The sequence below is a fragment of the Sprattus sprattus genome, assembly GCF_963457725.1.
Source record: "Sprattus sprattus genome assembly, chromosome: 1".
NCBI classification, from domain to species: domain Eukaryota; kingdom Metazoa; phylum Chordata; class Actinopteri; order Clupeiformes; family Clupeidae; genus Sprattus; species Sprattus sprattus.
In genome coordinates this window covers 53567625-53584570 of record NC_137920.1, presented here as the reverse complement: position 1 = coordinate 53584570, position 16946 = coordinate 53567625, and the positions used below count along the sequence as shown (strand labels likewise).

The 16946-nt window shown below is 40.5% G+C and overlaps 1 protein-coding gene across 1 annotated transcript; it reads right to left on the bottom strand.

Annotated features, from left to right (window-relative positions):
* Window positions 1–518: 518 nt before the first annotated feature.
* On the bottom strand, window positions 519–14631 carry LOC308370315 (neutral alpha-glucosidase AB-like; the record flags this gene model as incomplete). Its single annotated transcript, XM_080844973.1, has 25 exons — window positions 519–1705; window positions 1836–1936; window positions 2071–2183; window positions 2456–2569; window positions 2917–2991; window positions 3100–3176; window positions 3353–3417; window positions 3536–3779; window positions 4003–4104; window positions 4327–4423; window positions 4555–4695; window positions 4935–5014; window positions 5136–5262; window positions 5417–5652; window positions 5752–5872; window positions 6032–6212; window positions 6362–6458; window positions 6571–6661; window positions 7387–7447; window positions 9309–9374; window positions 10374–10553; window positions 13420–13547; window positions 13636–13744; window positions 14031–14132; window positions 14612–14631. 25 exons carry the CDS (start codon window positions 14629–14631, stop codon window positions 1596–1598), a joined length of 2838 nt encoding a protein of 945 aa, XP_080701099.1. The 3' UTR covers window positions 519–1595.
* Window positions 14632–16946: the final 2315 nt, after the last annotated feature.

Below are 16946 nucleotides of genomic sequence, written 5' to 3'. Positions count from 1 at the left end.
GTGATTCGGTTACTCCATTCTGTCTGGTCTGCTGCACTCTCTTTGTGCCCTCAATAGCATCAGTAAGAGTGTGTACAGCAGAGGACAGAACTCTAAGTCAGTACTGATTTATTCCAGGTGAGTGGTCTGTGATAAACTACACCGTGAAAATGATTTATGGCTGAATGAACTGAGAACATACAGGTGGGAATGTTAAAATTCAGTACCGTTGTATACCAGGTGTGCAGTCTGGCAGAGATGGCGTTTATAACCGACCAAACTGTACGGAATATCACTTTTAAAAAAAATACTCCAAAAGCTTACTGCTCCTCTGTGGAAGAAGCAGTACTGAGCAATGCTATGAATGTTTTCAGTTTCAAAACCATGTTTACTCTTATCATGTATTGAAATTTGACATGTCAACATGTAATCTGAACATGAACTTTTATTAAATAAGAGACACACGCACATGAATATTTATTTATTTTTGTTTGTTTGTTGAAGGGTAGAGCTGACAACTCACAAATCCCATTCTTTTCTATAATTCCAATGTTAAGCACATTATAGATCACTACAAAAGACTGACATTTTCAGCATTGTTTCTTAACACTGTTAAAAAACAAAAAATACTGCATTTCTTGTGACAGTGTAGTGTAGCTCAAGGCTCCGTCTTTGTCCTAGTCACCACTATTCTGGTGGTCTTTATGTAAAGGGGGAAATAAATTGCTTGAGGTGACAGCATATGAGCCCTTAAACAAGGAATGGGATGCCAACATGTTGTACAGCAAAGAATGTGAAGAGTGAGGAAGCCATTACTGGCAAATATGTTCTATTGTAAAAGGTCACCCTCGCCATCCTTCATTTGGTCAGTTTAGCTGTAGGCCTCTACCACACGAGTACTGGATGTGCACATCTAATCTGTAATCACTGAGTCAGCATTGATGGAAAAGACTTTGATTTGAAAACTGGCCTACTTGATTTTATAACTTGTCAGTCAATTTACACTTGCAATGGCAGGTGGTTTGCTGAAATGTGAATTTCTGTTCTTCTGTTCTTCTAATTATTATAATTAATTATTTTTTATTACTAAAGAGCAAATCTGGACTTTTGCAATCCACTTAAGTAAAAGGAAATGATTCTATGAATAACAAAAATAAGAGAATTGTTCACTGGGCTCAGTTCTTTAAGTGCAAACCTCAGTGATTTTATTCATGACAAATAATCAAAACACAAAATGTAACAACCCTAACCTGTCAAAATCATAAGTCTTCAATTAATTGTTCCAACCTAAATAAGATGTTCCTTAGAAATAGTCTACAAATGTGGTCCTAGCCAACTCATACCTCAGGGCCCAGTATCCAGTGGCAACAGAAGACAAGCAAATGTCTAAAAAAGTCAACCCTATCCCCTTTGCCGATGGATTTTTCCCTGAATGGACACCTAATTCCAAACTTCCACATTGTAAATGTGAATGCCTTTGAATGTGTGTGTGCGTGTGGGTGTGGGTGTGTGCGTGTAAAACAGCTGTCATACTGCAGGTGATAACCATCACCTGATCCTTAACAGCAGAGGAATGAGTACCCAAGTCCACACTTATGACCACAGGTTACCATGGGTTACCGCAGGTGAATGGTCCAGTCGGCCCCAGCGTTCACGCCAGGCTTGCGCAGAGCGAGCAGCTCAGAGGCGGGATCAAACTCAAACTCCAGAGGAGACTCGGTGCCATCTGTGGAGAGAAGCGGATATGAGCTCAAGCCCCAACTGGGTCATGCGTTGAAAGAGGTAAAACATCCAGCGCAGTAACGTAAAAGGCTGGCAGAAGACACAAGTGAGTGTATTATAGACACGGGACTAACCAGCGGTCCTGAGGGTAGCAGCGCTAGGTTTGGGGACACCAATGAAGACCATTTTCTCTACCCAAGAGGCTGTGGAGAACTGAGAGTCTGGAGACAGGTTGCTGGAAATGCAAAAGACAACAAAAAAAAATTCAAAATACACGATTAAAGGCTTCTTTTCTTGTGTTCATCATTTTTAAATTATTCTGGCAGTCTGAGGCTTTTAACAATGATGTAAAAAAGGGCAGAAACAAACCTCGATGACAATGAGCCTTCAGTGAAGGTCAGACGCCGGTGAATAAACTGATTCTGCTTCTCATAGTTGAAAGTGTGGCCATCATCGATGTAAAGTTCTCCCTCTGCCGTTCCCTGGAATATTGCAGTGGCATGTTTCACTTGAATACACAAGACTGATAAGTGCTTTGAACATTCAGTGTTGTGACCTGCATTGTGTTGCAGTGGTTTGGAAATGTTACTTGGCCTAGATAACATAAACCGAGACACGGAAAGTCACAGCAGTCAATAAGTCACTGAAATACGAGGCATGAATAAACCATGCCACGATAATAACATTCTCCTTTCGTCTTGGTTGACCAAACTTTCTTCAACGACTTGGAGTACAATACATGTAGTCCATATACCTGTGCATTTACAGCCACGTAGAGAGTGTAGGGGTCATCTTCCATACAGGACGAGGACCTCCGCACACGCTCCTTCCTAGTGATGATGGAGCCGCCTCTCTGAAAGACAGGAATCTGGAAAAAAGATAAGGCAGCAGGGAGGCATTAGTGGTAGTTCTTCTTATAGGATACGTGTATCTTTAATACCGGTAATAACTAATCATTGTGATACAGTACAGTACAATGAGTACAACATTTGTATTTTAGAGATTCTAATGTTACCCTTCAGGGCTGTTTTAAGTAGCACATTTTAGAAGCAACTACTAGCATCAGTAACTGCAAAGGCAATTAGCGATAGTTTTTTTAAGCAATATTTTTGTAAATGAATGAAACCATTTTAAAATACAACATCTCTGTAATTTAATGTTCATTTAATCTTTGCAAACAATTTGATTCCAGACAGATGTGAAGGTGTGACTTACAGAGTTCATGGTGACAGGAATGTAAAGATTTAGGTTTCCCTGGTGCTTCTTATATGTATGGACATCATACCAAACCTGTTAAAAGAGAGGCAGAGTTATCATTCAGAGAACGAACTCTTTGAAAATAAAAGCACACACAAACACACACACTATGATATAGGAAGTGTGTGTATATATATTCACCTCTCCCTCTCCAGGCAAGTAGGCGGTTACTCCATGTGACCCTTCATCTGTGACTGGATGAACAAGCAGGTCCTTCCCTGAGAGAGAAAGAACGGCAAAGGGCAGGGAGAGGAGGAGTGCAAATCACAACATAAGAATCTTAGACAGAACATGAACACACACACACAGACACAGACACACACACACACACAGACACAGACACAGAACAGACCAAGCATCTTAGACGGAATTACAACAGTGAGGCTATTTTTACCCAGTAGGAACTCATCCTCAATGGCAAAAGTAGCAGCGTCTCCAGGGTACTCTAGCCACAAAGGTCTAGGGAAAAGGACAATTGAGGAAATGGTGAATACACTTTATAACTATAAAGCATTTCATGAGGGCCTTCTCACCAACTGGCACAGAAGACTCAGCGATGCGGTCGAAAGGCGCTCACCTCATGACGGGCTGTCCAGTGCGGTGGGCGTTGTAGAAGAGCTGGTACCAGTAGGGCAGCAAGCTGTAGCGCTGTCGCACCGCCTCGCGGATCAGAGCCGTGTTCTCCGGGCCAAAGAGCCAAGGCTCGCGGCGCGGGGTGTCCAGGTGAGCGTGGGCCCGGAAGAAAGGCTGATAGGCACCGGCCTGGTACCAGCGAACCAACAGCTCTGGACTGGGAGTCTTGAAGAAGCCCCCAACATCAGCTGGATAAAGGAACAAAGAGCCATGCACACTGGGTAAGAGAGGGCTGTGACAGTGAATATAAAATGGCAAGTAAACTCTAACCCTCCATGCTGCCTCTTAGTATTCTTGCCTCTGCATGTTCACACACCTTAAAAACTTCAATGAACCTAAAGAAGCATTTCACAAACAGCTTGTAGACAGCGTTACGTTTACTAGGAGCACAGGAAACATAGGCACACTCACCTCCACAGAAGGAGATGCCCACCAGGCCCAGACTCAGGCACATGGGGATGGACATCTTTAGGTGGCCCCACTCTGCAGCATTATCCCCTGTCCACACCGCACCTGAGGGGAACGTGCCAGTGGAACATTTAGATGAACAGTAGTGTGGTATGTGTAGTGATATGATGTACCAGATAATTGAGTATATGATATGATGTACCAGATAATTGAGTTAAAACATTTTTTAATATTAAATCAAAATTAAATATTAAAAAAAAGACTGATGAAGACTGGTGCTCATTGATCATGAAAGAAGAACAGAGATTGACTGAAGGTAGGACGCACCATAACGCTGGGATCCAGCAAAGAAAGCTCTGGTCAGGACGAAAGGCCTCTCCACTCCACCCGACCTCTGGATCAGACCCTGAGCAGTGGCCATTTGCTAGGTGTGAAAGAAGAACAGAACAGCTTGATGCAAGAGGAAAAGTGGCACGTCAAATTCCTTCTATTTAAGCATAGGGAGCCTGTTCCTTCTCCTAAGAGACCCACATGTATGGTCACTGTGTCACTCACCACGTAGAAGCCGTACAGGTTGTGGACGTCCCTGTGCTCCCATCCCCCGTGCAGTGCATCCTTGTGCATGGTCACCTCGGGGCCATTGAACACTGATGGCTCATTCATGTCATTCCAAGTGTACAGGTTGTCCATGGTGCCCTGAGCGTGCATTGGATGTGGGGAATGGCTGATTAACAAGTGTCTATTTGAACAGTATAGACAAAGAAACTCAATAATTCTTGCTATTTAAATAGTGCCCATACACATTAGTTATTTACACAAAAATACAAAAAGTAGAATTATGTCCATCTCTAAATAAGTGCCTTAACATTGATGATTATGCGTGCCATACTGGATGACTGACAGGCAGCTGAGTTGGAGCAGGGGCAGCTTATTACCTCATACTGGTCATAAGCAAACATCGTGGCCCACCAGGCTCTCATTTGAGGGTTGGTAAAGTCTGGGTAGCCCGCATTCCCTGAAAATGGATGACAAGGATTACAGCCTTTGCTTCAGGAGAAGATCAAATAACATCTTAATAAGATACAATAACACATGAATGTATAATAGCTTAACAAGGATCAGACAAGGAAGCTTACCTGGCCAGCACCATCCTTCATAGTCACCACCATCTTTGTTTTTAATGTAAAAATCCTTTGAACGGATCTCTTTGTGGATCTTGTAACTACTGTCCACTTTGATGTGAGGGTCCACGATGGTGACCATCTGTAAATAAGAGCAAGTTAAAAAAGCAAAAACATTATTGTAAATGACTGTGTGTATCTGAGTGTATGTGCATGCATGATATGTGTGTGTGTGTGTGTGTGTGTGTGTGTGTGTGTGTGTGTGTGTGTGTGTGTGTGTAGCCAGGCATGAACACCTTTCGCTTTTTGTTCTTCAGGTTCTGAAGCATTTCGCGAGGCTGGGAGAACTTATTTGGGTCCCAGGTAAAGTAACGCTTGCCGTCTGTGTGTTCAATGTCAAGCCAAATGAAGTCGTACGGAATGTCGTACTCGTCAAAGCCATTATCCACAGCCTGCACGTCCTCCTGGTCATTGTAGTTCCACCGACACTGGTGGTAAGCCAGGGCAGAGAGCGGGGGGAAAGACTGCGTGCCTGTGGACAAAGGCTCGGTTTGAGGAGACACTCTCACACGACAGACAAAAGATATACGACTCATTGATTCCATCTGAGTGACTCTGGGCTGGCTGCTACCTGTGAGGGAGGCGTACTGAGAGATCACGTCCGTGGGGCGGGGTCCCAGCATGATGAAGACGTCGATGATGCCGCTCTCGGAGATCCAACGCACGTCTGTCTGTGGGGCGTCACCGCCATCCTGCACATAGGACAGGAGTTGGGAAATGCCAAAAAAAAAAAAGTTTTATTTTCTTCAGCTTAATTTCCAGATCACATGTTGGAGGGGAGAAAAAACACATTGAAAGTACACCGCTAAAGAGTGTGTTTAGAGTCAGTTCACTGTGTGTAAAATGGCCACCTGTACGGCTGTGCTGGAGCTGATATCCACCCAGGTCTCCGCTGCGTTCAGCCAGAAGAGACCCATGGTTCTCTCTGTGGTGTGGGACAGGAGCACAGGCACGGCGCCATACAGGGCCATGGGGTTGTACAGCTCGTACTGGAACACATCCAGATTGTACAGCCGATAGGGCTCCCCTCCTCTGCACACAGAAGACCATTTGGGTGACTTTGGACTTATGGAGTCTATGCACAACTCTGGCAAAACTACTGCCACTTTGATTAGTGACATTTTAAATGCAAAAACAAAAAACATTCAGAGGAAAAGGAGTAATAAACCAAATATACACACTCTGTTGATCGAAGTTTAAGGCTATCTGCGTGTTCTGGAATGCCATAGACATGGTCGACCCCGGGAAAAGAGAAGTCTAAACTGATGGAGGATGGACCTGGAACAGACATTCAAAAATGGGTTTTCAAGAGGCCAGTGAAAGTGAAATGAGCTGAACCTGCAGCCAAAAAACGTGAAGTGAGATAAAAGTGAGAGTAGTGTTTGTCTACCGCTGGGCTTGGCGTCACTGTGAGATTTGAATGTCTCTTCCCACATGCCTGGCTGCTCTTCCTCCTCCGTTACTTCCTCTACCTTTTCAGCCTGGGACACAGATCGCAAAGAAGTAATGATAGACAGCACATTTCCCAAATGATTAAGAAACACACAACAAACAACAAAAGATGTTGCAAATAGACACATTTAGTTACATAACAGTTACATAACATCTTTTGTTTCATTTTAGAGACAACAACAATTCAGTGCTCAAATACATTTAACAAAGAGATTTTTTTTTTATTCAGTAAGTAGATGGAGATACACCAATACATTTGTCTGGGAATTCCCTGCCACCTTCACTGCATTTAATTTGCTCAGTTAGTCTGGCGAACTATGCAATGGCGGTCCACTTCAGTCACGTAATTGGACACTCCTTTACCCAATCAGACCAACGATACAGGTGACGGTCTTTGCATCCCGTTGTCAATTTAATCATTGAGAGCGTTTAGATGCACACTATAAAAACAGATTATTATCGGGTTTTGTAGTTAGACTATCTGGTTATTCTAGTGCTCATGTAAACGGAATAAACTGATATTCGTTGAAGGTTTTTGAAAAACCCGTTTAACACACCTATTTGGTTACGTAGTCGTGGTTAGTTTAAATCCGCCAATGGCGCCAGGTAGCCAATAGCCCGTTTGTGATTGGCTCCAAGGATCCTTACAATGCTGAACTAAGTTGGTATAGCCGCCTCGCCAGACTGAGTTTCAAGGCAAAATCAAATTGGCTGGAAAAAGAGGGGCGGGACTTCCCAGACAACCAATAAATACCTTCTCAGCTTCATTCTGTTCCACATCATTTTCAACTCCTTCAGCATCTGCCTCACTTTTACTGAGAAGACAACACACACACACACACACACACACGCACGCACGCACACGTACACGCACACAAGTACACACACTTAGTGAGATAAGTGAGAATGCTAACCGTATGGATTAGACACATGGAGCATAAGAAAGAGTTAGGGCCATAAACATGAGAGCTGCCATCATGCAGATGAGGTGCTAGGTTACATATAGACTACATGAATTAAGACTCGATACAATAACACAAGCCATAAACCTTAGGCATACCTCATACCAAATATAATGACAGAGACTCATGAATATGACCCCGAACCCTTCCAATGGCACAATAGAAAACATTCCCATCACAGATTTGATCCTTAAGTAGCAAATATCGTCATCAGTGTGGCATCAAATTACTGCATGCTTCTGTGTAGACATACAGACCATCTTCTATTAGATTTGGGGACAATTTGAAGTATTTAATTGCATGTTATTAGTCACATAATCAACTTGTCAACTTACTCAAGAAGTGTACCCTCACAAAAGAAGTGTGCTGCTTAACCAGCTGAGACAGTATTAACCTATGTACTGTTTATTAAGTGAGTGGAAATGGGACATCAACTTCTTAACTTAACAAAATGCTTAACTTAACTTAACAAAAGTTCAAAATGGAGGACAAAGAAGACTGCATGTGTCAGTAAGACAGAGAGGGTGAGGTCAGTGTTTATCGGATGCCACCATATAGTAGAGTATGATATCCTACACAGTGAAGACAAATGTAAGGACCTTTTCTGCTTAAAAACAAAACTTACAGCTACAGTGGATCTAGAATTCAGTTTTAAATTTCCTATTACACTGGGTCATACATTTGTCTCGTTTGTCCTCCAAAATGAAACACTCCTGGTACAACCAAAGACTTTGAAGGACATTAAGTTGTAAGGCATCTAAACTGCTGTAACAGATGTTGTATTTATTCCAAGATTTTTCTTACAATAATTTCACTAATAGAACAGCAGTCTACCATGATGATTAAAAACAATGGGTTCAACATTGAAACTCATCAACCAAACTTCATCCAAGAACTGTGGCTATACAGGAAATGTGTTATTCCACAAGGGGGCATAATTCCCTTTGTTTTCAGGCTATGCTTGGTACACGCCAACAGCACTGCAATCAGAACTCATGCACAGTTAAACGCTTAAAGTAAAAGTTGTGCGAGTGGTCCAATTATTTTGTTGCTAATCCTAATATAATGAATATATAGAATAAAGTCTACATTTATTTATACCTCCACAAATGGTACACCACCTCAGTTGGCATTGTACTAAGCATATGGAACACTTATTTAGAATTTAGAAGATGACATCCTGCGTGCACAATATAAGAATAGGTTTGTAGAAGGGGAAGGTCTTAACATTAGGCAGAAAGGTTAGTGAGTGACAGAGAGAATGATCAATCACAGGTCACTGGTTACATAACAGGAGACGTTACTACAGCACAACCACCAGGGATAGATTCAATACCACCACCATTTTGTCTCCCTGAACTTGAGAGTGCTTTGATCTAAAACATGACTTTAACATCAGAAGAATCATATTGTGTTGACGTTTCAAAGGGCAAATAATATGAAGGATTTATTGTATCTGTCCCTTAGTGTGGTGAGTAAGACAAATGTAGCATTTTCATACACCACAAATATCATCTGGCTGTATACAATGAATACTTGAAATAAAATGTTCCCTCAGGGTTGTTTATAAATCATAGCCATTTTATGCCAAAACTGATATTATGCTAATTTATGCTAATGATCTATGATGTAGCTCTTGAAGTATACAGCCAAATGACCCATCCAGTACATTTCTGAACAACAGTCATGATCAAGAACACGACTGGGCAGTTACCTAGAGAACACGCTCTTGATCTTATCCCACATGCTACCGACTGTGCTACTTATTTTATGAGAGATACTGGAGGGCATGGAAGAGAGAAGGAGGGAGGGAGAGACAGAGAAAAAAAAATATAAGAAAGAAAGCAGAGAAAAGGAAGAAACAAGACTTTTAGAAATAATCATCATGTAGCAAATTCACTATACGCATTACAAAGATGACAGCATCTTTTAAATATTTTATCTACTTGGTTGATACTGATTACAAATATGTGAACCAAACATGGTATATATTCATCAATATCCAATTATCACACTGTTTCCCACTGATAAGTGTAGGACGCCATTTATAAACATTTACTGTGCATGTAAACAGAAATTCTATTTCTAATTCTTTTCATCTGCAGATGTTAAGTTCAAAACTATTTCTGCTTCATTTTATGCTAAATTTGCCAATAATGACTTCTGGTTCATTCATTTACTCAAAATAGTGAAAGGAAGTCCGCACTCTTTATTATTATTTTCCTTTTAGCAGCAGGGCATATATCCAGACTAGGCACTCAAAAAAGAAGTTCTCTATGGGAAAAGCATGGTGTTAAAGAGGTTACTGGCTGGTCCATTCGTTTCCAGAATGATTTGATAACTTGTTTGCTGATAGTTTTTGCCCTTTTGGATAAGGCAGCATATAGCTCCTTACTTCAAGGTAAAGCTATCAACACTAAAGAATGCAGGCTTTGTTTAAAACCATCAGCATTGGTGCGGTCAGCAAACAGTAGACCTTCACACACTAAAACTGCAGGAGGGTCCAGCAAATGGCCATCTAAGGACTAAAGCAAATAAATCTACCAATCAGACGCAGAAAAGGTGTGGCACATCTGAGATAATAGACAGTTTAGCAAGCCATCGCAGAATAAAGGAAAATAGTAAACAGGAGTGAGAGGGATGGTATGTCACACGTGTAAGCCTATGTGTGTGTGTGTGTGTGTGTGTGTGTGTGTGTGTGTGTGTGCGCGAGTTGTGTGTATGAGAGGGAGATATGTTACATAATGTACGTGGACACTCCAGTGTCAGACAGACTCACGTGTCCTTGCGCAGGCGGAGGTGCTCAAAAACCAGCAGGCCTCTGGAGTTGAGGGACAACAGGACCTTCGGCCCATCCATGATATCGAGACGGAAGGGACGGGCTTTGATGATGAGTCTCTGGTCATCCACCCCGAGGGAGAGAACCATACCATGCTCATCTCGCTCTAGCAGCAAGAGGCTGTACAGTACAGAGGGAAAAATCATTAGGGAAAAATCATTAATTAATCTAATGACTTGGTCAGTAATGAGAGGATGACTAATGAGGAAGTTATTCTGTTTCCATGATGGGCTCTGAGTATGTAGCCTATAGTCTATAAGGTGATGCACAGAATCACTGGTGGAGCATTGGCTGAATTGAAAGTCAGGAAAAAATATCTTGATTACACAAAGCCATAAGGCACCATCACCGATAATAATACATACACATTGTTTTGCATTTGGGCACTTTGGAAAAGATATGAAAAGATGTGATTATAAAATGTAAAGACCTACGAATGAGTCTATAACTAACAATCATGATGTGCTTAGAAGCACTGGGTATTTGACCAGCGTTTAGGTTAGACATTACTGAACCATTTAACGCCTAACCAAACAACATTTAATACATATACATACAGCCGCAGAAAAAATTAAGAGACCACTTCAAAATTATCAGTTTCTCTGGTTTTACTATTTATTGGTATGTGTTAAAGTAAAATGTACATTTTTGTTTTATTCTATAACCTACTGGCAACATTCCTACCAAATTTCAAATAAAAATATTGTCATTTAGATCATTTATTTGTAGAAAAATGACAATTGGTCAAAATAGCAAAAAAGATGCAGTGTCTTCAGATCTCGAATAATGCAAAGAAAACAAGCTCATATTCATTTTTAAACTACACAATACTAATGCTTTAACTTAGGAAGAGTTCAGAAATCAATATTTGGTGGATTTGGGTTTGTAAAAGACCATAAGAATTGAACCAAAGCGGACTGGAGGGTCTCCTAGTTCGTCTTCTCTGATGAGTCCAATTTTCAGCTTTGCCCAACACATGGTCGTCTGATGGTTAGACGGAGACCTGGAGAGGCCTAAAAGCCACAGAGTCTTGCACCTACTGTGAAATTGGACTCATCAGAGAAGACGAACTAGGAGACCCTCCAGTCGGCTTTGGTTCAATCCTTATGGTCTTTTACAAACCTCAGCCAGGCAAAGTACAACGTTGTCCTGGAAGAAAAACTTGCTTCCTTTTGCTCTGACAATGTTCCCCAACTCTGAGAAGTGTTTTTTCCAGCAGGGCAATGCTCCATGCCACACAGCCAGGCCAGTAAAGGTGTGGATGGAGTATCACCAGATCAGGACCCTGTCATGGCCAGCCCAATTTCGAGACCTGAATCCCATAAAAAAAACTCTGAAATGTCATCAAGAGGAAGATGGATGGTCACAAGCCATGAAAAGAAGCGGAGCTGCTTGAATTCTTGCGCCAGGAGTAGCATAAAGTCACCCAACGGCAATGTGAAAGACTGGTGGAGAGCATGCCAAGACACATGAAAGTTGTGATTTTAAATCAAGGTTATTCCACCAAATATTGATTTCTGAACTCTTCCTAAGTTAAAGCATTAGTATTGTGTAGTTTAAAAATGAATATGAGCTTGTTTTCTTTGCATTATTCGAGATCTGAAGACACTGCATCTTTTTTGCTATTTTGACCAATTGTCATTTTTCTGCAAATAAATTATCTAAATGACAATATTTACAGTGCATGAAATGCCCTGTATTGTTATTCCTAGGCTTCTTCTTCTTCTTCTTCTTCTTCTTGTTACCTTTTTCTGCGATTAATTCAGCCCGAACCGCTTAACGTAGAAACTTCATTCAAACTTTGTCGCGTAGGTCTTGTAAACGACACTTATGCTATGTATTTTTCACTTTTCTAAACTTTATACTTTTTAAGATATTAAAGAAAAACGAATATAAATTTCTCCCATTGACTTACATTGGGCCATTATGACATCATAATAGGGTCTTTAAACTGGCTTGCACCTGTGCTTTACTGACAGCTGCGCCAAATCAAAGGAACCTCTTCTCTCTCTGTCCCTCTCAATTTAACTGTAACTAGGAACATTAAGACACCATCCATTCTCAATTTTTTTTTTCTCCATCTCTCCATCTTTCTTTCTCAGCCTACTTTCTCTCACACTCAATCTCTCTTCTTCACTCCATTTGTATCTCCTTTTTTCAATATTTTCACTCTCTTTTTCTCTTTCACTCTTCTTTCCTTCTTCCACTCATCTTTCCTTCTTCCACTCTTCTTTCCTTCTTTCACTTTTCTTTCCTTTCTTCTTTCCTTCTTCAACTATTATTTCCTTCTTTCACTCTTCTTTCCTTTCTTCACTCTTCTTTCTTTTCTTCTTCCACTCTTCTTTCCTTTCTTCACTCTTCCTACTTTTCTTCTTTCCTTCTTTCACTCTTCTTTCCTTCATCCTCTCTTCTCTCCTTTCTTCACTCTTCTATCCTTTCTTCTTTCCTTCTTCCACTCTTCTTTCCTTTCTTCTTTCCTTCTTTCACTCTTCTTTCTTTTCTTCTTCCTTTCCTAACTTTTGCATTTCATGCACTGGTATTTCCTTCAGGAAATGCATTTTCTAGTTTTATTTGAAATTTGGTAGGAATGTTGCCAGTAGGTTATAGAATAAAACAAAAATGTACATTTTACTTTAACACATACCAATAAATAGTAAAACCAGAGAAACTGATAATTTTGAAGTGGTCTCTTAATTTTTTCCGCGGCTGTATACTCATATGTGGTAAAGAACTTGCAGTCTCGTACCCTATGGTTCCTAAAACATTTGATCACGTTTGTCACCACATCTCTGTGAGGAAAGACTACTTTTGAAACAGGGGAAGAAATAAGTACATTTGGGATTTTAACTGTTATTGCAACACAAAAGGTTAATTTAACTAGACAGGAGTGAGTTTCTGAAAGGGTAGTTCTCATATGTTTTCCAATATGACCAATACTGCACAGCATGACATGCGATGAGGTAAAAGCTGCTATGGCCACACTCACGATTCAGTAGGCGGCTCTTGGATGAGAACATCCGGCACCTCATATCGTGGCCTGAGTGGCTTCAGTTCATTAATTTTGACCCGTGTCATGTTCCCTTGCAGTCTATACAGCTCCAGCAGTAATCGCACCTAGTCCAGAGAGGAATCTGTTCATATTAGTTCAAATGGATCCAATTAACGAAATAACTTGTGTGGGGAAAGATGTGAGCATTCAGACCTTGTTGTTGTCGTTGATGAGCTGCAGTGTAAGGCGTGCCTCACTGAGCTCCATCGTCTCCAACAGAGCTCTATACGGAGACTGTCCAGGCTTCACATCTCGCTGACGCCTGCGGTGATACACACAAGGGATGGCAGCATCTGATCACTGCATGAAACTCAGTATTTAGTGTTTTATCAATATAAATGCAAACACTTACAATACCATTGACGATATCAATGTCAATAATATTTTAATCATCGTTTCTCTTCATACCATTGCATTTCAATTAACTAGATCTATATGTGCAACACTACAGTACTTTGTGTTAGTCGTGTGATGGCTCATGATCTCTTTCAACAAACTCATTCATTCAAAGTGCTGGGCCTAATAAAGCAGTTAGAGGAAGCGCTCACTTGCAGAAGGCACTTTGATCACATGTTTTGAAGTTACTACGATCCACAGCGTCGGCAATGCTAAAAAGGACAGCAAACAGGACCACGAGCAGCAGTCCCATCCTGGGAAACAGATAGAAACAGATTTGTATTAGCTTTAAGCTAGTTCAATATACTAAAAAAAAATGGACACATTAACCTATTAACCATACTTTAACATTAACCTATTAACAATCATGGACATTAAGACACCCCTATAAAAACATTTCACGTATTTGGTATTTTTGGTTTGAGCAATGTGTATCACGGAACATACACGCAAGTTTGCATGTACATCGAGTTGAAATAAATCAGGTAAATGTTCACACTCGATAAACGTATCAACGTATTTCCCGACGACAAAGTGATGGAATTGTTTCTGAATTCTACACCAACTCCAGTCCAATGTATCCTCTCTTATCGATCGACAACAACTATGAAAACTCTATAGATCTACAAATACGCACAATGGTAAAGAGTGAAATATCGCTAAAACACCGTCCAAGTGCAGAGATCCCGTTTGTTAATCGTATTTGACGGTAGCTTACTTATACTAACGTTACCTGTCAGTGGGAGCCGCCATGTTTCTCAACAAGATTGACCTTTACCCCCGCTATCATATGACTGTTTTGTTTTCACATAGTTAGGTTTATTTTGTAACGACAACGAGAAGATTAACAATAGTATACAAATATAAATTAATTTTTCTGTGGTTTTCTTGATCCCAGCAAAAGTAGGCTAATTCAACTGGCTGTAACAATTTTGTTCGGGTTTTCACTGATTGGACTTTGTTCTAAGATCTTTTGATGACGACACCAACTAATGCAACGTGTTGAACACGCGTCTTTTCAGCGCTGTCTTGCGAGTGAAGCGTATAGTTGTAAGTATTTTGAAGGAGCTATGTCGAGTATCTTTATCTAATCTATATATATTAATCAGTGGATAATCCATAAAACGTTGGTACCAAATGGATGAATCTTCACTTAGACTTTAACGGTTATGGAAAGCTAACTTGTTAATCACAGATCTGTTAGCCTAGCTCAGCGGCTAACGTTAGCCAGCTCATTTGCCTAGTTTAAACACAGACTTTAAATATCTGTATTTGCTGACATATATGTAAGGGATAATGTATAGAACGCAGGTCATTGTCGGGAAAATAAGCCCCGACAGGGCGAACAGCACCCCGACGCGAAGCTATCGCGTGATATCTTTGTACGAAGATAAAACGTTAATTCCTCTGGAGAGTACAATGCATACTGTGTTTACTGCCGTAACCGCTACGTTCTAAGTTGGTCTGGCATTGTTCCACCAGAAACTGTTCAGAATCTTTTGTTACACTCTCTTACTTGTTAGATGCACATGTAAGCACATTACCTTGTTAAATGAAGACCACGTTAATCTTGTTTTTACGCAACTATTTCTGTTGATAATAGGTCCAATTCCCATTTGTCTTTTCCACAGATGTTATTGGCGATCAGTCTCAGGTAAATTCATAAACTTCACTGAACCCTATTTGTATAACCTAAAAAAAACCTCCTTATACTAGCATACATGGGATCACGTGTGCTCATGTGTGTAATCTAAAGGAGGAACAGCAAACTGTCAATTTTAAAGCCTGCTCACAGAAACTGTATTCTGTGAGTCAAGCCTTATCCTTTGACACAGCCATTGAATTGTAATGTGGGAGATTTCATTTAGCTGTAACTATCTGTTAAGCCTAGCGGTTAAGTGATAAATGCAAACACCTGTTTGTATTACAATTTCACATTTCTAAAATGTGTGAATTGTTATGGTCATGTTTGCAAGAAAATTCCTAAGACAATTTTTTTCCCTGTTACTTCATAGGAACATGGACACTGGGGAAAACATGGATCTCAGTCATAAAGCAGCAGGGTTGTAGGATAATGACCACACTTTTTTGTCCGTCATCAAGTCAGCTTTAGCAAGGGTGTATGTCCAACAACAACACATAGATAGTATAGAACACAAATATATAGTATTCATTTTTATTTCTAACAGTAGTTTGGATGGTAGCATTATTTTTTTTTCCTGTCATGGGACCAATATTGGTGGAAGCACAGAGAACCAGTGTATATGAAAGTACCTGTGTAACAGTGGTTATTACCCAATAATACCCAACCCAATTTGGAAATTTCAAGAGGCAAAATGCCCACTAGCTTTGATGGATCTATCTGTAGCCGGGACACCAAGGCTTTAAAATCGATACTGCATTTATGTTTGCAGTGTTTCTATTGTTTGCACATTATCAAACAGCTCATATGAATAGTTTTATACTCTGTCAGTGTTCGGTAGTTGCGTATATTAGCCAAAGCTGATCTTGTGGAGTTGGAGTTGCCTCAGTCTATTGCTCAATTTAACGGATTATATATATACACATATATATATAGTTTCATGTCTGTTTGGCCTACTGCTTTGTTGCAGCCTGATGCAGATCTCAGTTTGAAGTGCCCTTACCAGTGTCAAGCGAAACCAGTGAGGGCTAGTCAGGTGCTGCTGATAAGAGAGGCAGAGAGGATGTGCTTATGCATTTTAAAAGGAGAATATATTGTCTGAAGCATTGTTGTCTGAGAAGCCAGTCCTTCAGTTTAGCTTGTTTCCTTAATGTCTGATGACGTATCATGTTCATTTTATGATTCAGTACAGTACATCCATTACATTACGTCCTTTTAAAGTAACAATGCAAAAATTTGACACTTTTTGAGGTATGGTTTGAAAGGGAACTAGTTTCGGTCATGTGAAGGATAGAGAAACACCTTTCCCACTAGCCATGTAGTTATGCATATCCTGGCTGGAAGACCTTGCAAAAATGAAAGAAAAGCTTTCATAGCATGACATTGCCAGCCATACTGCCAAAATACACCAGTTTGTGTGTTGGCA